Source organism: Anoplolepis gracilipes, chromosome 13, assembly GCF_047496725.1.
Source record: "Anoplolepis gracilipes chromosome 13, ASM4749672v1, whole genome shotgun sequence".
Classification (NCBI taxonomy): domain Eukaryota; kingdom Metazoa; phylum Arthropoda; class Insecta; order Hymenoptera; family Formicidae; genus Anoplolepis; species Anoplolepis gracilipes.
Window position 1 is genome coordinate 9,945,307 of NC_132982.1, and position 23,824 is coordinate 9,969,130.

A 23,824-nucleotide genomic window follows, 5' to 3' on the forward strand; every position below is an offset into this window, starting at 1 on the left:
TGGTCCAAAAAAGGTAGCACATGGCTCCCTTCTAATTAGATGTTTGATTGGTCGATGTGTTGAAACGGCTTTATCCGGATCACACTTTACGATGTTGATGAAATGTGTTCAAACAGCTGCGCCCACGTCGAAAAAGAGCATCGTACAGCACCACGGGCCACGGGCACGGGGCACGGCATATGTACGACGTACACTCCGACCCTCGATCGCGACTGCGCTGCCTTCGAGTGGCGACTGACGTCGAGAAGTCGAGACGACAGTCCAGACCCGTGGGACCCGAGTCGGCGGAGAGGAGGAGGACTGGCGTCGCGGTCGCGGGGACGAACATTCCTAAAAGAAGAGAAAGAAGAGGAGAAAAGGTGGCGAAGGTGGAGAGGAAGAACGTGATCTCGAGAATGAGGTTCGTTCACGAGTTACGCAACGTGTAATGCGACCGCGACGTCTTGGATCGTCAGCGTTACGTCGTCACGTTCTTCTCGGGATTGCGGAGAGGAGGACCCGATGACAATGCGACGCGACGCCACGCGACGCGACGTCCCGATGAAATGCGACTGAGGTTATGAGAGAGAGAGAGAGTCTACCCGATTCTCCATCGCCCCGCGTTTCAAGACGCAGACTCCGATAATCACACAGGGAATTCATGCCTTACGTCACGTTCGTTTAACCACAGTGCTCGAAACTATACCGACATAATTGATACCGTGTATATATATATATATACACCCTTTAGCGTTAGCGGGAGAAACGAGCAAAGGTGACACGATTGGAAAGTAATGGTGCGACAAGTTGACGGCGAGTTTTCCGTTGCCGTCGGTCAAAAAACCCAAGCCGTTTATACGTTCATAGGTGGTATGAAATTGAAAGGACGCTGTTTGTGAAAAAAAAAAAAAAAAAAAAAAAAAAAGGACTGGTTCGGTAACCAACATCTCTCGCCAGCATCCTATTAAATATTCCGAATTTTCTCCAAGTGTTTACGATATCTCTAGGTACCCGCCATTTTAATCGCTCGAGCGAGCGACGTGACATTAGTCGATGAGACGTGGTGACGTGAGACGTGACTATAGTGAACCGTAATCTGTAATCGTGTGCTTTGGTGCTCGTCTTCGAAACTCTCGTCCCGCGTCCCTCTCCCTCGCTAGTCTATATTCACACGGTCGCGTGAATCGTGTGCATCGTTTACTCGATCTCGAATGAATTGTGTGTACATATAAATGGCGGCTGACGAACGATGGTACTTTACGAGAGAGCAGCTTGCAAACACGCCGAGCAGAAAATTCGGCATCGACGCCGACAAGGAACTGAGCTATCGACAGCAAGCGGCCAATTTCATCCAGGATATGGGACAAAGACTTGTGGTGTATCCTTTTTTATACGTGCAAACGTTTCGCTCGCTTCTTCCGACTCTGTCTCTTCCCCACCCTCTCGCTGCGTCGTTTTCGTAGGCAACTCTTTTTACGTCGTTATCGGAGTTGAAAAAGAAAAGGGGGAAAAAAAAAAAAAAGAAAGAAAGAAAGAAAAATTACGCGTCGCATTCCCGCGAATATCAAAGACACGTGTCGAGCGGTCTCCCTTGACACGAGGAATGGTGACGTGCGGGAACAGTGGATTCACCATATTGGAATTTCAGGTGCATTACAGGTATCGTAAACGATCATTCTTGCAAATTTCTACGACGATGGGAGGAAAACTTAGTTCGCACGCGCGAGGAAACTCTGTTGTTGGTCAGGAACACGAGACTCGTGTCCTGCTACTCAAAACGTGTATTTGTGTATTGTTTGAATGGTAATCGAAGAATAATGCAGAGAATACTGATTGATTGAGGGAAAGATCAATTATTATTTTTATAAAATTTAATCGAATTTTATAATAATATAAACTATAAATTTTATGCAAATCTATGTTGATATTTTCATGTTACTCGAGTATTTCGTGTTACAATAATAAGATTTGAAATTTTTTTTTTCTTAACGTTATTAGATGTTTTCCATTTTTAGCGACACAAGTTGACAAAAGCAGCATTCTGTCTCTTTTCAACATCCAGTGACAACAAAGATGGAAAGAACCTTGTGTCGCTAAATGGAAAGCACCTATAATAGAAACATTAAATGTTACTTAAGTTTTAACACAGTGCTATCTTTGCAGGTCATTACGCAATGTGTTGGAATAGATTTAGATAAATATATTTATTTTTGTTTGAGATTTTTTATAGTGGATTTAAAAAATTTTTCAGAATCTTCAGCCATTATTTATCCTTCTACATCATGCAAAAAGTAGTTTTTTTCCAATATATTTTTTTAATATATAGCTAAAAAGATTATCAAAATGTATTAATGTTACCATTTCTTTAAGCTTTGGGTTTCTTTTCCAGTGATTATATATTATAATGGTGTTATATTAATAATGTTTCAGTAAACTTCAGAATTGTCATCAAATCCTATCACATAACTGAATTATTATTACAAAAAAATAAAATTGTTGACACAATTCATGAAATTGACACGTGTGGATGTATATATAATCTGAAAATAAAATTAAATAAATTCTTTTATACCTCTAAACTATTGTACCTTCTATTTTCTAATCTTACCATGAACTAATCATGTTCTTAATAATAGCGGTAGAAATATAGTTCATATTTTTTTTAATTGGTTTTTTTTTCCAAGTTTAAAAAGAAGTTGCTTAAAAAATTTCTTTATATTTTTTTTAATTTGAATAATTTAATGATTGGATAATTTTTTTTTATTATGTCTATATGCATTATTGTCTGTATGAACTACTGCAGAGATAGTACTGTGAATTGAAAATATATATTTTTATTATTATAGGTTTTTATGTATAGAATTGTGCAGAAAAATGATCGTTTATAATACTTGATAATGTAAAGTCTTTTAAACATTTCTGTGAAAATATTTTGTCATTGTGCAATATAATATATGTGTTTGTATGTGTGTATATATATATAAAAATTTGTGCAAAAAAGAAAAGATGTTACAAAATGTTTTATTCGATATTTGATAGTTATATTTTGTTATATTATAAATTACAAACAATTTGTAAGATCCTTTTTATTTTTTTATTTTTTTTTTTATTTAAAATTGTTTTACAAAGAATAGCATACAAAAAGATTATTTCTTAATTGTATAATATTTGAGCGAGGGAAGGGAAGTATTAATATAGTTAAGTTATAATTAAAAAATATATAAATTTTGAAAACTATATATTTAATAGGGATAATAAGTATTGTTGCAATATTATTTAATGTGATATCACAGAATCAACAATATAAAGATAATAATTATATTATCTGCTAAACAAATTATACAATTTATACAATTATAAATTTATAAAATTATACAATTTATTGTATTTCTATGGATTCTAATAGTTTTCAACTAATACAAATTCTAGGAAAATCTTTTCCTTAATTTAGAAAATTTAGATCACAATTATGTATCAACACAGCCATAGTTTACATGCACAGGTTCTACGTGTTTCATTCGCTAACTCAGTTTCACAGGAATGCTATTGCTGTGGCGTCACTTTTTTTAGCAGCAAAAGTAGAAGAACAGCCAAGAAAATTAGAACATGTCATCAAAATGGCATACATGTGTCTCCACAGAGAACAAGTGCCACCTGACATTAGGTCCGAGGTAAGTTTCAATGATACTAATTTATAATTAAATCATTTATATCTGTTTTTAATAATTGTATCTTATAATGATTCATTTTGTTTAGCAATTTCTTGACCAAGCTCATGATCTGGTGTTCAATGAGAATGTTCTTCTACAAACATTAGGATTTGATGTTGCCATTGATCATCCACACACTCATGTTGTTAGATGCTGTCAATTAGTAAAAGGTACATTTTGTACTGTCACAGCAATTTCATTTCAGTTTTAATTACACAATGAATAACATTGGATATTTTGATTTTAGCTAGTAAAGAATTAGCTCAAACTTCGTACTTTATGGCATCTAACAGGTAACTGGGTATTATTTTATATTTCTGAAGCTATATATAGGCTTATTGAATATTATTGTCTCACAAGTGTATTTATATTTTGATTCACAAACCTATATAACTGTTAAATAATAATCTTTTGAACAAGTTATGCATTATTTTTTATACAACTATTTTTTTTTCAGTTTACATTTGACAACAATGTGTCTGCAATATAAACCCACAGTTGTCGCCTGTTTTTGTATACATCTTGCATGTAAATGGTCTAACTGGGAGGTAAGAAAGCTATATATTCTATAAATATTTATGCAAATTAATGCGGAATAATCTAAAAAAATAACCTAATAAAAATGAAAATTGTAACATACTGTGATATTTGTAATATTTATCTTTGTCGATTTGTGTCGATTTATGTTTGTTCTAATTTTTCTCATGCTATATCAACTTGTATGATCTTTTAACGAATACTTTCTCTTTCTTACGCACACAGATACCCCAAAGTACTGAAGGTAAACAATGGTTTTGGTATGTGGACAAGACTGTAACTGCAGATTTACTTCAAGAACTCACAGATGAGTTCCTACACATATTTGACAAATGTCCATCAAGATTAAAAAGAAAAATTATGAGTATTTCTGCAAGTCAGAGTCCAAGTATTCATCATCCAAGTCTCCCAAATTCCCCATTTGTAAGTAATTCATACCTAATAAGATTTTACACAGTTAGAAAATTTGTTTTTTTTGTTAAAAATTTTGCTAGTTAAAATTTTTGTTAAAAATTTTGCTAGTTAAAATTTTTGTTAAAATTTAACACATTACTTGTTAATTTAAGGTGTTCCTGTTCTGTTAATTCAAGTCAACTGTTAAATTATTAAAATAACTGAAAAAGAATGTAAAAATAATACAATATGCACATATTTTTAATTTAACATAAATGTTTCAAATTATTAGTGTTGGAATTTATCTGTTAAAATTTACAAGAAAAAAATGTTGAGTTTATAATAATAATATATAAAAATATATTATATTTTTATATATTTATATTTTTAGTTAATGTGTCATATTAACATAATAATAATGTTAAAGTAACATATGTAACATTTCTCTTTAACGTTGTTTTTTTGTTAAATTTTCACACAATAATCAACATTATTAACATTATTTTCTCGTTAAATTTTCATACAAAAATTATGTCAAACTATAAAATGTACATTTTTTACATTAAAATATAACAATATTAATATTGTACTATTTAACAAACGCTTAATATGTTAAATTAACAGAAAAATTTTTGTGGACCATTTGGGACATGCGATTTGTGTTAAATTTTCCAAAACAAATTTTTCAACTGTGTATGAATAATTTCCTTAGGCGTGGCGATATAATGAATTAAATATCTTTCCAGTTTGGTATTCCATAGGCAGATTCTAACTCGTTTCTCCTTTCTGATAGGATACCGAACCTCGTAGAGTACAATCTCCAGCAGTGGCGGATAATGCTGCTGCCAATGCCGTCGCTCATTTAATTCGTGCTCATCACTCGATAGATAGTAATGCTACTGCTACTCATTCGAGTCGATCCCATCATACAACAGACAGCGCAGCTTCCACTTCTATTACTGTCGCCTCCGTTGCTGCTGTTGGTCATTCGAGTCGCTCTCACCATGCGGCAGACGGCGCCGTCGCTCATTCGAGTCGTTCGTCTCATCATACGACAGACGGTGCTCTCGCTCATTCAAGTCGTTCTCATCATACACAGGATAAACAGGATGAGAAGAAAACCGGAACCGTTGCGGGACCATCGACGTCAAGAGCGACGACGATGGATTACCGAGAATACCGTGAGAAGAAGGAACGTGAGCGTTTGGAACGAGAAAAGGCCGCAGCAGCCGCGGCAATTGGATGCCATATCGCTGATCCTAACAAGCCTCCTCATCATTCGCATCATCACAAACCCATGTCGAACGTAAACATGCCGACCAAGCATCAAATGCCGGTGCAAAAAAGCACGAATCTTCATCACAATCATCATCATCGGCCAGACATGAAAGTTGGTCAACCGGTGCCACAGAGACATTCCGCCAGTGGTCATCCTAGAGAACCTAATCGCGATCCCAATAGACAACGATTGTCGAGAGAGCATAATACTAGTGCAACCGGCACAAGCGCCAGTATTGTGCATTCATCACACGCTCACGTCAATTTAGATAGTTCCTCGTCCGAATCTGTGTCGCATCGATCGGACGCCATCAACATTCAAGATTCGGGATATGGCAGTTCACAAGAGAAAATAAGTAACAATAATCACAGTGGACATAGACTGAACGCACTCGATAGCAAACATCAAGCGCATGACAAAAGATTGTACCGAGCAGAGGACCCGCGGCTCAAATCTGCAAAGTATCCGGATATAAATAGAATCGAGAATCAACGACGAAAGACAGAAACATTGGAGCAAAGATGCGAAGAAGTGCGAAAGCTAATCGAGAAACCGTTGCCGCCACCGAAGCAGACGGACATGCCGTACTTGATGAATGCGCAGCAGAAACAGGCGCATCACTCCAAGTACAACCAACAGCAGGACAAGTCGCAAAATAGTTCATTTACGGGTGACACAAAGCACGTGGCGACGATCAGTCAGATTGCGCTTTCTCAGGATGTATCGCCGAGTGCTTCGTCATCGCAGATTGTGCAAAAGTCTGCGCCTGCTAAGATATACAATCAGCATACGGCGCAGGGTGTGTCCCAGATTCTCAAGGACACTATCAAAAATGGCAGTTCTCAATCCTGTCTGAATTTGAATAACATGGACGATCCGAAATCGGAGAAACGACCACGAACGACTGCTCATGAAGAATCCGACGTGCAAAGTTCACACATACCGCCTAAACATAAATCACTCTTTAGTCCAGAGACTCCAACGACGCCCAGAGAGTTGCAAAGCGCGAGGCCTAAATTAAAAAAGACTTCACTCTCTGCAGCTACGCAAGATGCGACAATGAAACGGTCGTCCTCCAGTGATGGGATGACATTCGCGCATAAGAGAGCTCGTACGTCGAGTATTGGTGAGAGTGAGCAATCTATAAAAATAAAAACCGAGATAAAGATGGAAGATACGTCTAATCTGGAAGCGATGAAGATGCTTGGTCGCGTACCCGACCTCATACAACCAATACGCGACAATCTGTCATCGTCTAATAACAGAAGCAGCAGCGTATCATCTGTCATTAATGACCTGAAGCCGCCCGAACTCATAAAACCGCTCGATCCGCCGCGCCAATTCAACGCGATCGCGCAACATAAACCCTCACTGAACGTGACGACGCTGACAAACGGTATGGATATCAAGCAAGAATTTGACAAAGAAGATCATACAAAAAGAGAGCTTTTTGAATTCCTTTACGTAAAAAAGGAACCAGGACACAAGCCCTCGGAATTATCGCTGCCATCTCATTTGCAGCCGAAACCCGAATACTCGTCGCCGATTAAATCTGCGCAGAGTATAAGTGCATTGCTTCAAGAACCGTTGGCACCGATGCCGTCACTGTTGCAGGGTCTACAACAAATTAGTCAAATACCTTCTCAGCAAGTGCACCAGGAACAATTACAGCAGCATCAGCAACAATCTGTTCATCATTTGTTGACGGATCATCAGCTGCCGGTGACAACTTCTTGCCTATCTATACCGACCGTGAGTGATAATTTCACGCCAATAGCCTCGACGGTCGATATTAGTGTTCTTTCCGACAGTGTGCCGATGATGCTGCCAAATAGCAATAACAATATAACAGAACCGGCAACGTCAACAGCTTCCGGATCGGTTCACCCTGCGGTGACAATAGTTCCCTCGACAGAAGAGAAGCGATCTGAACATCACAAGAGCGAAAAGAAGAAAAAGAAGGAAAAGCACAAGCACAAAGATAAAGAAAAGAGTAAAGAGAAACATAAGCACAAACACAAAGACAAGGACAAGGAGAGACATCGGGAGAAAAAGGAGAGGAGCGAGGAGACACCGGCGGCGGCGCCCATCAAAATCACAATCCCCAAGGACAAGTTGAATCTGAGCACGGAAACATCCTCGACTATGCTTAGCGCGGGTCCCAGTTCTTCGGAGAACAAAAACATATCACCGCAGAGTACAGGCTTGAAAATCAAGATTCCGAAGGAACGACTCAAAGGCACCGACAATGTGCCTAATTCGCCCGCGCAGTTGCCGGTGGTACAGGGTTCGCTAAAGATCAAAATACGTACTGACGGTATTTCCAGAAGTTCCGCACCGCCGCCATCGTCGTCATCATCATCATCGACGAACGGTTCGAGCAGCTCTGCTCAATTTTCTTCCGAATCATCAACGAACGAATCGAAGAGGACGCGTTTCGTCGAGATGACTGGCAACAATTCCATGATCCCCGGTAGCAGTCCCTTGTTGCCTGCAGCAAAGAAGCAGATGGTGATGATACCCGCGACGAGTTACGGCCAGAGCCATCGACCTGGAGAACGGCAGAACGGCAGACATTATAACTCCGGCAGCAGTAATAAGGTACGTGGTAGAGGCGGCCGTCAGCATTACGACGGTCGCGGTCCTCCGCCACCACCACGTCACGCGGTTGCCAGTCAGCGCGGTAGTGCCGGTAGTCACTATCAGGGTGACAGTTACGATAACGGCCGTGGTGGCCGCGATCATCAACATCAGGTTTCTTATCAATCCCATCAGTCTCATCACCCCTCACCCGCGGTTCGCAGTGATGGATACGACGCGAGGGGGGCTGCTGGTTACATCGACCAAACCGCAGAATCCTATTTTTATGCTAACCGCTATCCATCGTTGCACTTTGGCGCATCCGCTGGGTACATGTATGATCCCGCCTATCATCAGTACTATCAACAACAATTTCAACAATCTCAGTACTCAATGTACCCAGCGGGGAACGCTCTGATAATGACGCCGGACGGCGGCACGATCAACACATCGATGCCGCCGCCGTCCTTACTCCCGAATCAGCTCTATCAGAACCGACATAATATAATACACCAGAATCAATCGGGGGTGGCGGCCACTCGGCAAGACGATACGCGATTGTTACCTCCACCGCCGCTTGAGCCACCACCATCTCCGCCACCTCTGCCGAGCGGACCACCCCCGCTACCACCTCCACCGCCCCCTCCCTCTATCCCGGACTAAGACATCCTTCGTTCGTATCGTTCGGTAGAAGGGACAATATATGTATATATATAGATGAAATTGGGATGAAAGCTAAATTGCTTAGAATATTATTTTACTCTTTGCTCTATTCTGGCTTTTTATATAAATAGTGTAAATATATAAATGTTCATGTAAATATATTTTCATCATAATACTAGTCAGAAACTTAGTGTGTGTAGAAAAACATGATAGTTTGTTACAATTGAAACAAGAATCGGAATATTAGATATTGTAAAATTCATTGGCAACACAATCATTCGTGACTTAAGTGAGACTAAAAAAAGAAAATAAAAACAAAAAAAAAACAAAAAAAAAAAAAGAAAAAACGTTCATAAAGTAAATTGGAAGACAGATCGACAATTACACATTTTATATAAAGAATAGAAATATTTATTTTTTTTTTCTTTTTTTACATATTTTTCCTGTACAGTTTTCTTTATGTATTTTTTTACGCTATCCACTGTTGCACTTTGACGCATCCGCTGGAAACATGTATGATCCCACGTATCAGCAACTACTATCAACAACGGTGTTTCAACACATCAACGCCACCGACGTTGTTACTCCCGAATAATCTCTATCAGAACCGACAAAATATAATACACCACAATTATTTATATATTTAATTTACACATTTTGTATAAATCACATCACGGTAGATAGAAAATTCTTATGTGTATATATATATATTGTATAAATCACATTCGCGATAGATGAAAATGTATTCAAACGATCATGTTTTTTTCATTGTTATTTCGTCGATGTGCTTTCTATTTTATTATACAAGTATTTTTTTCTTGTTTCTTTGAGATTAATACAGTTATTTATATCTAAAAAGGGAGAAAAAGTGTCCTAACGCCTGCTGAACGATACTTTCTTTTTTCCTTCTTACAGCATTTTCGACTAACAAGAAGTAAATTGCTCTGAAAGCAATTAATTTTTGTATAAATTGTTATTGAACTGAAAAAATATATAATAAAGATATACGCTTAAAACATCTATATAAAAAACATATATATATATATATATATATATATATATGTATGTATATGTATATGTTATGTATACAATCTATACATATAAATATGCATATAAATTTATATCATATACAAATATAATATAAATATACACATATAAATTTATATCTTATATAAAAAATAAATATATACATTTTTTAAACACTTGATTGTAAATTGGAATCCTACGCGAGACTGTTACATCATTAATCGTTTTCAGAGCTATATCCAATGTGCCAGGCAAAAATGTTAATTTTTTCCTCTTTTTCTTCGACTTTGTGAAATAGTTTGATAGAAATAGTAGCATGTGACACTATTGTATATTACTTATTTTTTATTACATACTCTATTATTTCTCTCTCTCTTTCTCCCCCCCCCCCCCTCCCCCCTGTTTCCTCACTTTTTTTTACATGTATCCTAGAGAACCTTTATTAGACATTTTATTTCAATATTCTAATTCTATCATAGTGAAATTATTATTGATTCAGAATTTGTTAATATCGTAATAAAATGTTACCTCAGTCGTGCAATTAGTGTGTCTAGAAAAACTATGAAAAAAAGTTAAGGTACATAAATATTATAGTTGATGTTGTATGGAAACTGTTGAATCTTTGATCACATATATAAATAATCTCATAAAAGGGCATTGTATAATTGTATACATATAAATTAAATTTAAATATCTATATAGGAACATATAAAGATATATATATATATATATATATATATATAAAGATAGAAATTATTACTGCTATAATCATTTGACATGGTTTACTATTATATTTTGTATTCATATCTTCATAACTTTCAACTTTTCCCCTTTAAGATTAGATTCAGTATTATAGTCCATCTATGCCCAGTGTTGTAATGTAAGCTGTGATCCTTGTAAGCATGATCTACGCATTGTAGGAGTATGCTATAGATATAGACCTGCTTTTGCTTGCTATTACTTTCCTTTTTATATACGTAACGGTTAAAAGATTATAAGGATAATTAAATTTCATCAAAATAAAAAACAAAAATAAAAAAAGTTATTTAAATATAATTCTCAAAATTTGAAGGAGGAGATTAACAACAATGATGGATAATCCCCATTAATATGAAATCATCTACACATAAATATATAATATTTTTATATAAACTTTAAAGTTTAAATGCACCTTAGAAATATATACTATGATTTATTTATGATTCTAATCTATGATCATATCCATTGTTTAAATAGCTTTGTTACATTCTTGAAATTTATATATAATTTGTAAGATTTTTAAAAGATTTACAAAGTTAACTCAATTGTGACAATTACTTTAAACTGATTTTAAAATCATATTTTTGAATCGTATGTTTTTGTAACCATAATTTATATTCTTGCAATTATACTAATGCTCTTTTTTTTCTCATTCTGTAAATGAAATCAACGTTATAAGAAACAAGAAACTTTTTGAAAATCCTTACTTTTTTCAGACGTTCCTACACACACTTTTATATGCGCTTTATCCTCATCATGATACGTCATAATAATCAATTACTATATAGATATGAATATAGATATGAAAATTTTTAGAAAGGTACGCAGTGTAAGTTTACAGCCATAATTGCGATAAAGAATAAAGCTGTGTTGTGAAAGGTTGAGAAAAAGGACACTGCCAGACTGATAGATGAAAATATAGCGAAAAAAGCGACTAGAATTTTCTATATGGCGTTAATGATGTTATTTCCAAAAGACTATATTCTTGAAAGTAATTTAATGTATAGCGAAAGAAATACGAGTAACGCTTTTGCTGGCCAAGAGAACGAACGATTATATTTACGAGATATATTATGAAATGTGTTTTATATAGAACAAATATTCACTCAGGAATTTGGATTATATGCTCGAAATATATTTCCTATATATGTGTATATATAAATAATGTTTTTATATATATATATATATATATATATATATATATATACATACATATGAATACATATATAATGCATATATACGAATATTTTTTAAGGATTGTATATAATATTATATATAATTTACGCGTAGCAAGCGTTATTATATCGGAATCGTGAAAATGTATCATTGTTATTAATTGTTATAACTATTGTTACGATTACTATCGCTATTTTAACGTATGCAAATATTAATTGATTTGCGAAAAGATTGCAGAGGATTTATAATTAACAATATACATAAATGATAATCTTCTTTAATGATATGATATCCTCTGTGTATAACTATGTAGCTTTTTCTTCCCGTGTAAACTCGAATATGCTTTCAAAATGTTACGATCATCTCTTTGCTCTCACTTTAACACTTATGCATATATATAATTTATATATGCGTGCGTGTATGTGCGTGTGTGTGTGTGTGTGTGTGTGTAAATGTATATACATATAGTCATATATGTATATGTAATCTATTGAGCTCTGTGAGCTTATAGGATCACTATTCACATTTTAATTTACTCCAACTTAATCTAAATCTCTTTATTTAATTATTATAAAATTTTTCATACATCCATTATCTTTTAATGATTAGTTTCTAAACATCGGTTGATGTTTTTTTCTTATCTATAGTTTACTCAATTTTAATAAATTTGATTTAGTAGATTTGATCTAATACTATAAATATTATTTATGATAATTTATGATAATATTATGAATAATTTATAATAATATTATTAAAATTCTTAGTAAAATTCTTTATTCTGAATCAGCTCTTTTTCAGTAAATTGAAATTACTCTCTTGTGTTACTCTCCTACTCTATATATGCTTATCACACGATTATATGTCTATAAAATGAGGAAGAGAAGGAAAGACAAAACATTTTCATTTTGTACATATATCATTAGAACGGAAATCGAGGGGAAATCTTATCACTTATTTTAGATTTCATTATGGTTTGACATTCCACTCACAATCAGATTTTTCTCTCAAAAACTTTATTATTCTTCTTAAATTAATCTTATTGCTTTTCTTCTTTACCCTATTTTTGTATATACATTTACATTTTGTAATATATATATATAATCTTATATATGTCATCAGATATTTTCCTTCAATAACTGTTATATTAAAGCTTACACGGGATGAAATTATTAGGCATATGTACTTTTAATCGCGACAGTTTTTTCATTGTGTACGTGCAGTCGGATATTTCAACTTTATTTTAGATAATATTAGTGTATATATATATATATATATATATATATATATATATATATACACATATACATATTCGATATTTTGTAAAAGTAAAACCGTTTTTTCAGAATATGATATTTTAGCGTTGCATGAAAAAATTTAAGAACAAATCTTTCTATACTACATGAAATGGTGCTTTCAAGTACGTCTTCTGTGATTTAAAATTGTAAATTAATTAATACTAAGTGACTTAATGTTTCTTTAATTTCTGCTAAATGTAAATCTTAATATATTGTCAGTCCTATGGAACGAAACACGTATCATGCAAACGAAACCGTGCACAATGAATAAAGCGCAAGTTGAAGAGTTAACGTGAAACTACGTAGTCATATATTGTGCAATCACGATAATAGTGCAAAGACAAAATAATTGCTAAGGTAAATCTCTAATTTTTATATATCCTGTGATTATAAGAAATTTAAGAGAAAAAAAGAGTATAGCTATATTTGCATGGCGTTTATCTTTTCGATTATCTTTTCTTCATTAAAACATGACGAATTGTTGGACTAATTGTTAGCTGATTTTATGGCGAAAATTTTATGGTGGCCTTAATTTTTGTATCGAATTAATAATATTACTGAATATTTATCTTCGGTTAAAATTGCGACTTATTTGGTCTTGTCTTAACAAGAATATTATCTAAAACTAATTGTCTCAGAGTATATTATTGCAACTTAACTAAATAATGGCAAGAATTTTTTTAAAGAGAAGAATAATTTGAAATTTGATAAATGATCTGTGATTGATAGCAAACGTGATATATAACAATGAGAGAGGCAAAGAAATAAGTGAATGAGCATATGCGCGAGAGAGACACATACATACATACATACACACACACACACACACACACACATATATATAAAAGATATGTGTAAAAAAACTTTTTTCTGCGTTTTTCAAAAATTGTCAGTTTAAAAAATTTATAATTTTTTTATTAATCATTGAAATATTTTTCTTTGCTTTCGATTATTATGCCATTTTTTCGATAGAATATGTATTCTATCATAAAATAAAATAAAAAAAAAAAAAAAAAAAACCAGGGAATTTAATTTAACAAACTTGTCGACTAAATCCATATAATTGCAATGTTTCTAAACTGCTGCTATCCAGTCAACGAATGCTGCATCGATTTAAACAAGTAGTAATCACAATAAGATATTATGTACACATACGAGCTCATGCGTATGAGCAGCGGATGATACGATAAATGAATTGAGAGATATAAATATTAAGGTGCAAGTAATTCTCGCCAAGAAAGAAAAAATACATACATATATATATGTAACGCGAACACATTACTGCGTAAATTCTGTATACGATGTACATCCACCTGTCACGTACGCTACCTGTTTCGAAAAAAGACGCGGAAGTTATAAAAATATTAACATATAGTTGCGAAAGTTTAGAAATTGAACTGAATTTTTAATTTAATGATATAATTATTTACTTTTGATTTTGCGTTTGTATAGTATATAATTTATACAAAAGACAAGTATATGTATGTGTGTATTATACGCATATAAAGTTATTTTTATCAAAAACCGCTCTACAGGCAGGAGAGAAGATTATACTACAGGGATCGTACGCGCACGTGGTTGATAAAAAAAAAAAAAAAAAAAAAAAAAAAAAAATATAAAAGCAACGCAAATAAAAATTCTGTTCAAATGAAACGTACCTTAGTGATTATTTTGTCTTTTTCTTAATACCACACATCATATATATATAAACATATATATATATATATATATATATATTTTATATATATGTAATGTCGCACATATACCGTACCGCCGCATTTCTTTTATATGTACTAACATATCACGGCTTAGTATATTATATGCGAATACCATATTGCGATGATCGTCACATTAGTGTTACGCACAAAACATAAATTCGGCCAAATTAAAATTAAAAAAAATTAATTACGTTGCTTTCATGTCATTCTCGTTGCTTGGTGAAGGGTATATTAGAACTTGTTGCTATTATTGTTACGAATACTATTATTGTTATTGCTCGATTATATTGTTGCTTATTGTTGTAATAGTATTATTAATTCTTCTGCGATGTATGCACATTTATATGCGCACGAGCGTGCGCCTATATGAATGTAATGTGCATGTGTGTACATGCATGTGTACACGCGCACATATATGATGGGCATGAGCGTGAGCATGCGCTCGTAAGCTATGCATTTTTAAATATTGTTGATAATTCCAATATATTTTTATGCATAAAATTCAAATGTAAAAGCTTCTCGTTCATACTTCATTAAATCACGCTTCATTGTCCACTCGTATATGTATAATCGTATTTGCGTAAAAAAAAAAAAAGTCAAGATAAGGTTATCGCAAAAATCCCAATATAATATTCCCATTTTCTTGTTCGCGTTACTAATTTTAGTCGACTTATTAATTATTAAATGTCATGTGACGCGCTTTTTCCTCGAAAGACTTTACAAGCTAGAATTAATCTTAGACAATTGATTTTTTACAAATTGATTTTTACAAATCATTACTCTCAATCTTTTTCAAATTGGATTCTTGCGAAAAACGACAATAAATGCCATACAAAAGTGAAAAAAAAAAATTGAGTCGCTTATTTTTTTGTAAATTTTGTTAAAAATGAATATATATGTCGGATTAGTTTTATAGAGAGAGAGTTTAATTTAAAGTTTATATAATATAATTAATTTATAATTATATTGCGTTCTCAAAATAATAGATTCGATTATTATATGAAGATATAATGAGACATACTTGTATATGAGATACATACATAATGTATTAGTTGTTTAGTTGAAGTATTAGTGGAATTGTCAATCATCCTTGCATTACACAGACGTCACATCTTTATTTGTCATTTTCAGGAAAGACACACGTCCAGCCATCATAAAAGCGCCAACAAGCTATCGCAATCTCAGCAATTCCATGCGACGTAGTATGCTGTTGGACTAAATAATAAGGAAGTGCCCCGAGTGATCTGTCCATTCTGAAGAGGAAAAAGTGAGTGAATTTCAAACAGCAAGAAAGTTTATCGAACGCACGAATTTCGTAAAGGAAGAAGTAGCCATCGATAGATGTTGAAAATATTTGACAAATATCTGACGAATTATCATATAATTTGTCGCTATGTGGTTAATTGTTTACCTCAATAAGGATTATCTCTTCAACACTCTCTCGTTCTTCCTCATCTTTTTTCACTTTCCCTTTCGAAAGATGTCGCCCAATAACTTGAAAAATTGACGTTAGCTGAAATTTTTAAAGAAATTGTTGCGAAACGCTGTGAAGTAAAAAATTTGAATAAGAGAAAAAGAATATATTAGATTGAATCAGATATAGATAATTCGGTCATGATTGCGAAAAAAATAAATAAGCTTTTCACTCACTTTCACATCTTTTCTTTTCCATTTGCACAGCGTACATGTTATAATTGAATGTCAAAGCCTTAAACGAGAATGATCCTTGTTGATTCGCGAGACTGCGAACAATATTCCACCGCTTGTGTCCTAAATAAGAATTAGCTATTAGCGACAACATGTACGTGATAATACACCGGCGGACTGTTGCGACTGTAAATATTGATGTTAAACACTTCGCTATTCTTTGTGCGAGTCCTTATTTATTTGTTATTATATTCGTATCGAATGTGTCAAAGTTATTTTTCATTTTAGTTTTTCTATCTCCTTTCTCCCTATCCCTTTTCAAATAATCTATAATTATTATACATTATATCTATACAGTTGTTAATTTTCCACAAAGAAAAACTGCATACTAACTCTTTGCTAAACCAAAGAATATTGAAGAAATATTCTTTTCATTAACAATTCGCGTAAAAGTAGCGAAGTGTTGAGAGTCAATAGAAAGCAATTAATATATTGCTTTGTAAATGAATATGACGATATGGCTATAGATTGTTATAGACAGAATAGAAAAGAGAAGAGATTTTGTAAGCCTGACGAGACTTTGTGAAGATAGAATCTTGATAACGAAAAAAAAAAAAAAAAAAAAAGGCAAGAAAAAAATCGAAGATTGCGTTCTTAGATTCTCTCTTTGCACTATTTCGTCGTCATAGATATTTCATATTAATCACGTTCCTCAGCGCGAAGGAACGTAAATATTCATCGCCGAATAATCTTGGCCCATAAATTGATCGCCAAACTGATTCGTTGCAGAGGAAAATTTGGTAACTAATTTTGAAAATTTAATTTATAACTCTGTCCAATAAAAATTTTTAAGTAGATTATTGTAGCAACAACTCTCCCGCCATGCGATTCGATACGATTCGCTCGATTCGGGATAGATAGATGAAAAATTGCTTACTTGTATTATATTAAAACTTACCTTTAAATATATAAACGCGTAAACTGTTGTAAGTTTCTTTTCTAAGTAAAATAGTAATCTTATTATGTTACGATTAAGAGTCGTCTTTTCTGACTCCAAGTACGTTATGCATTTAACAATGCCTTATTTCCGGCTGTGTTTTAATCGATATTTTCTCTTTCACTTTCTTTCATACATGCATCGTCAGCATGACCATGTTGTAGAGAGAGAGAGAGAGAGAGAGAGAGAGAGAGAGAGAGAGATATGTCATTCATATTTTTTTCACACAATATTTTAACATTCTTAAATCCTCCAGTTTCGACAATTACTTCATCAAAGTCAATTTTTATCGATGCTTTATCTTGTTAGCGATTGTTCCACAAGAGAAAAATCCACCAAATATCTCTACAACGAAACAATCGATTCAAATAAGAGGAAACAAATGCATACACACTCATCTACAAACGCAGTGAAACATCTGCTGATATTTATATTCGTCTTATTATCCTGTAAATAGTTCTCTACCTGCATAATGTAATAAGTAAATATAATACACTATATTATATAAGTTATAAAATAAGTTAGTATAAATAACGATAGAGTAATATTGATATTATCGACAGACTGTAAATATAAAATTATTTTGTATGCCAAAAGAAACCAAATAAGAGTAAATTACTTCAATGCACAATATCACGCATAGTTGAATGCGTACTAAAAACGCATATATATGCACGTACACACATGCGCGTGCACATACGAATCGAATGCTCTTTAAAGATGTATAGTTACGCGCAATTACCTGCGAAATCAATGTATACGTGCACGATGATTTGTACGGATCGATGATACGTGCCGATTATAATTTGTTAAGCGGTATACGATATTATATATATATATATATGAATATCATTATATATATTATATATATATATATATATATATATATATATATATATATATATATATATAATATATATATATATGAATATCAAAACACGTTTGTTCAATCGACGATCGTTCAACTATATTTTTTTTTTAAATAACTATCGACTTAAGTTAAGCCTGACTTTAATGTCAATTATATAAAAAAAAAATTAAGCGTAAAATTATATCCGGATTACGTGCGCATTGTATCCAACAAAAAGATAAGAGAAAGAGATATGTTAAACTTAAACTATTGCGTTTTTTTTTATATATGTATATATAAGTAGTATTTTTTTTATTCTCGAAAGATTATATATCGATATGTTATTTATATATCGAAAGTCGAAAAGAATCCAACCGTTCGGTCGACAATGAATTAATAATTAGGATGTTTTCTTTTCGCCCTAATGTGAAAATACAAGATTCGCACGCGTAACTGTATATCTTATTCCTCCTCTTTTTTGTTCTTTTTTTAAACATATTTGTGTTCCTCAATCGACATACACGAAACGCGTACGACGAATTGTATTTATCGACGAATATCGTGTATGACCTGAAAACGACGTAATGCAAAAATGCATTGTATTATTGCGACAATGTCCCCTTCATCGTACGATGAACAGATTTTCAAACGATTCAACGATGATCGAATAATCGACGCGATAAAGTCGCAGTGCTGTGCTTCGCACAATATATATGGCAAAAATATTTTTAATTCTTCTTGTGGTAGAGAATATAGCGAAGCGGCAAGTCTATTTTATCGCGCCGATACAATATATTTTGGCGAAAGTTATCGAGGATAGAAGAGAAAAGAGAAAACGATAGAACGAAACTATATTTTTTTTAAGTAATTTTCTTTCGTTAACAACGCGCTTTTCGTTATCCTCTCGATTGCTTAGATATCTATAGTTAATTCGTTTTACTAGTATATGTATAGTCGTCACAATTAATGGTTAATACGAGCTATTGAATGAAGCATTATTTTCTATTTTATTTTTTTTTTCTTGCATTACTGTGTATATAAATATGATAAAAATTTATTCATGTAATTATTTCATGACACATTTTTGATAAATATATAACAATCAGATTCTATTCATTGTTGACAATCGTAGCAACAAATAGATAAACAAATGACATTTTACTTTTCGTCTTTTTTTTTCTTAAATCTTTTTTGAACTCGAAGGAAATATTTTTTATATACATTTAATTAATATTAATATTATTTTTACTGACAATTAAAACGCTGCTTCATTCAATGACTCGTATCCAAAACCATAAAAAAGTAATGTTCGAATCGATCATCTCGAGGACATTGTTCGACTATTAAATTGCGAGTGCGCGATGACACTAATGAATCGAACGGCTAATTGCGCCCTTAGGAGGAATGGGCGACTAGTGAAAGTTGATAGGAATCATGTCCATAATACTGTAAATAATAACTCTAATTATAAGGATTTAGAAAAAAATAACAACCAATGTGTACGAGCGAGAGAGGAAGGAATGTAACTCATTATTATCGCTCGTAAAAGTCGTAAAAGTGCGTTTTGCGATTTGCCGCGAGTGTCCTCGATTGCGGCCAATCAATCTTTTTCCTTCTTTTTATTCACGCGAGGCATTATTATCATATAATATATGCTGGTAATACGCAAGCGTGGTATTTTCTTTCGGATTTATCTGACAATGAAAGAGCCGCGATAGAACATCGCCGCCGCTTCGATTTATTTTTACTTTTCACCCCTCTCTCCCCGAGTTACGATTCGCGACTCGAAATTCCGGACATGATTCGAATTGGAATTTTGGCGCGATCGAGGACCCGGTTGAACCTGGTTGAACCGAGCCGAGTTTGCCTAGTTTAAGGCGGCGTTCAAAAAAAAAAAGTTATCCTCAATAAAGAGAGAAACAAACGGTCATGAAAACAATATCAAAGGCTTTTTTTTACTACCTGTGTCTTTCTCTACGTCCTATACATGTTTATTATTTTTACTTATGCCATTTGCATATCTTTTTTTTTATTTGGAATCGTTTGCGCAATTCATATACGGATACGGATGCATAGAACTCTTGTTGAGAGAATTCCCTTTTAATGCTCTGAAAAAAATTATATATCAATGTATATGATTAATTTTGCTTATACAGGATGTCCGGTAATTACCGCCCCAAAGTCTTCTATCATTTTGCGATTTGCGCAATAATTATTAAATTATTAATTAAAAACGCTCAGCGTATGAGCGCCGTATGTAGCACTCAGCATATGCTGAGCGTTTTTAAATAATATATTTTAATAATTATTACGAAAATCGCAAAATGATAGAGGACTTTTATCTTCAGTTTGACCTGCTCTATCTATCCTAGAGAGGTGGGGCGGTAATTACTCCGGACACCCTGTATAATTACTAAAATAAAGTTTTTTAAATTAATTTGACGTTTCAAGAATATTGCGTGTACACTTAAGTAGAATTGACGTAATTAAAATTTACCTACCTATATATTAATATATTTTTTTCTTTTGGTCCTCTCTAATTTTCGAGGGCTTCTTGTCAACTGTTTTTCTTCTTGCGAGATGCATCGCTCTTGCCGTCTCTCTCTTATTCCAAGGTTATGCAATTTTTCTCCGCACAATAATGCGCCGGACATTATATTCCCGATATCGACGATTGCAATGTAGTCGTCGTCGAACAAGAAAGCTTGGATTAATTCTTTTTCGAGTGGTTCGAAAGCGTGGCGATGTCGCAAAAGTGAAAGTTTGTCACGCGAGCTCTCGGCTGGACATGAAAATCAGAGGGATTAACCTAAAATCACTCAAAAATACAAACGTCTAAACGTATATATGTAAATAAGCACAGATGTTTCATACGCGTAGGATATCAAACTTGTGACATTTATGATGATTCCCGTCACGTTGCACGTATTTATATTCTGGAGTTCGCGTTATCTTATTTTGCCGTTCGCTTGGTTCGCGGATTTGATAGTTGCCGATATATTAGAATTTATCGAGAAAACGTAATTTGAAAAAAATTCGAAAATATTTTACAGGTCAATTATCCAGAAGATTATAAATCATATTTTAACTCGTTGCACACAGAACCGTATTTAATTTTAACGATACACCATGTTTCATCCGCTGTTATCTCGGAATCTGACGTTACTACTGTCTAAAAGAGTCTCCATCAGAAATAAATGCAGACAAATCCATCATACGTAAGTAAAATGTTTTATAGGAGAAAAAGCTGTGTGCCATTCATGTTTAAAGTATTTTACATTTGTCGCGTTAGCTGCAAAATCCTGGTGGTTGGAGGAGGTACCGCTGGCTGCTCAATGGCTGCAAAGCTGTCAAGAAAACTTGACAAGCCGAGTCAAGTTATTGTGCTAGAACCCAGTGATGTAAGTCCAAAATATTCCAAATTACATTATATATAAAATATATATGTACATTTTATTAATAAATTATCTTTCTAGGTTCATTACTATCAACCCTTGTTTACTTTAGTCGGTGGTGGCATTAGTTCTTTCGAGTCATCAAGGAGGTATATGAAAAATGTTCTGCCAAACAAAGCGAAATGGCTGAAAGCTTCCGTTGTTGAATTTCAACCAGATGTCAATAAAGTATCGACACATCACGGAGATACTATACAATATGACATTATGATTGTTGCACTAGGCTTACAATTATATTGGGATAAAGTATGATATAGTAAAGTAGGAGTACTCGTTGCGTTTTGCTACATGACAGGATTCGTACAATGATAAAAATATTTTTGACAGATTCCAGGATTGACGGATGGCTTATATGATCCTAATGCACAGGTCTGCTCTATTTACGGGCCTGAAACTGTACCCCAAGTTTATTGGAAAGTTAAAAAGATTGAATCAGGAAATGCAATATTTACGTTTCCAAATACAGCAGTCAAATGTCCAGGCGCGCCGCAAAAAATCGCTTACATTGCCGAGGATTACTTTCGTAAGGTATATCTCTAAAATTATTATTATAATTTGCTAATTTATATTAAAAAAATTTTCATTTATTACACTTGAAGCACAACTTGCGTAACAATATTGACGTTATGTACAATACGGCATTGCCGGTTATATTTGGAGTAAAAAAGTATGCCGATTCTCTCTGGAATATCTGTAAAGAGAGAGACATTACTGTCAATCTTCAAACAAATTTGGTGAAGATAATCCCAAATAAAAAACAAGCCATATTTGAAAAACTAAATTCACCAGGAGAAACATCAGTGCAAGACGTATGTTTTTTTATCCGAGACAAAAATTTATTTGAATATGTATTATGATGAATTGAAATAATTTTCATTATTGTACTAGTACTCTTTTCTCCATGTAACACCTCCAATGGGACCTCCTACAGTTTTGAAGGAACATCAGATGTTGACTAATGAAGCTGGATTTCTCTCTGTTGATCCTAAAACTCTGCGACATACTAAATATTCAAATATCTTTGGTATAGGTGATTGTACAAACACTCCGAATTCCAAGACAATGGCTGCGATAGGTAAAATAATAATATTCTATCAAATTAATATATATATAAAAGCTTATATAATATCTGTTATACAGCTGCACAGGGAAAGGTGTTGTATCAGAATATTATGGATGATTTAGCTGGTAAACCAATGACAATGGCTTACAATGGTTATGCATCGTGTCCCTTGGTTACTGGTTATGGTAAATGCATTCTAGCAGAGTTTGATTACAATTTGCAGCCTATGGAGACTTTCCCAGTGAATCAAGGCAAAGAATTTTATTTTATGTTTTTACTGAAGAAATATTTATTCCCTTTTATATACTGGCACTTGATGTTGAGGTGAGATTAATTTATATAAATAATGAGATATTGCAAATGTATACATACATTTTACATTAATTGTTTACGCTATTAATGTTTTGTAGGGGTTATTGGAACGGACCAGAATTCTTCCGCAAGTTTACAAAGCTTTTAAAGAAATAGTTTCGAAAGATTACTACTGAAAGTAAAAAGAAGCTCAGGAAACATAAACCCAGTGCTTTTTTCTACAAATGAATAAAATAGTATAGCTTTATACCTAACATTTGTTATATGTATATATTTAGATAATTATTATTTTGTTTATTGCTCGTATAAAGTTCTATGTATAAAGAAATTTATCAATATATGAAAAAATTAATATTTTGTTAAACTGTAAATAGAAATGATTTTT

General features: G+C 33.3%; 2 protein-coding genes and 1 long non-coding RNA gene across 6 annotated transcripts; 2 read left to right on the top strand and 1 right to left on the bottom strand.

Annotated features, from left to right (window-relative positions):
* Nucleotides 1-169: 169 nt before the first annotated feature.
* Nucleotides 170-18,608, top strand: LOC140672739 (uncharacterized). Of its 2 annotated transcripts, XM_072905119.1 has the most exons (8): nucleotides 171-1,357; nucleotides 3,440-3,650; nucleotides 3,736-3,859; nucleotides 3,937-3,982; nucleotides 4,147-4,237; nucleotides 4,452-4,649; nucleotides 5,413-8,499; nucleotides 16,247-18,608. In XM_072905119.1, exons 1-8 carry the CDS (start codon nucleotides 1,212-1,214, stop codon nucleotides 16,316-16,318), a joined length of 3,975 nt encoding a protein of 1,324 aa, XP_072761220.1. In that variant the 5' UTR covers nucleotides 171-1,211; the 3' UTR covers nucleotides 16,319-18,608. The 2 variants fall into 2 exon arrangements, with proteins under 2 accessions (XP_072761219.1, XP_072761220.1); XM_072905118.1 differs by lacking the exon at nucleotides 16,247-18,608 and having other exon boundaries at nucleotides 170-1,357; nucleotides 5,413-11,827.
* On the bottom strand, nucleotides 16,223-21,231 carry LOC140672743 (uncharacterized). The gene is made up of 3 exons (XR_012047942.1): nucleotides 21,111-21,231; nucleotides 20,572-20,717; nucleotides 16,223-16,885 (listed from the first exon to the last, which is right to left on the bottom strand). It is a non-coding gene; the product is annotated as an uncharacterized lncRNA (long non-coding RNA).
* A 44-nt stretch (nucleotides 21,232-21,275) lies between these two features.
* On the top strand, nucleotides 21,276-23,816 carry Sqor (Sulfide quinone oxidoreductase). 3 transcript variants are annotated; one of them, XM_072905120.1, is made up of 9 exons: nucleotides 21,276-21,629; nucleotides 21,712-21,827; nucleotides 21,902-22,010; nucleotides 22,086-22,310; nucleotides 22,392-22,592; nucleotides 22,664-22,873; nucleotides 22,953-23,139; nucleotides 23,205-23,451; nucleotides 23,538-23,816. In XM_072905120.1, exons 2-9 carry the CDS (start codon nucleotides 21,739-21,741, stop codon nucleotides 23,593-23,595), a joined length of 1,326 nt encoding a protein of 441 aa, XP_072761221.1. In that variant the 5' UTR covers nucleotides 21,276-21,629; nucleotides 21,712-21,738; the 3' UTR covers nucleotides 23,596-23,816. The 3 variants fall into 3 exon arrangements, with proteins under 3 accessions (XP_072761221.1, XP_072761223.1, XP_072761222.1); XM_072905122.1 differs by having other exon boundaries at nucleotides 21,276-21,458; XM_072905121.1 differs by having other exon boundaries at nucleotides 21,277-21,458; nucleotides 21,663-21,827.
* The last annotated feature ends 8 nt before the right edge of the window (nucleotides 23,817-23,824 follow it).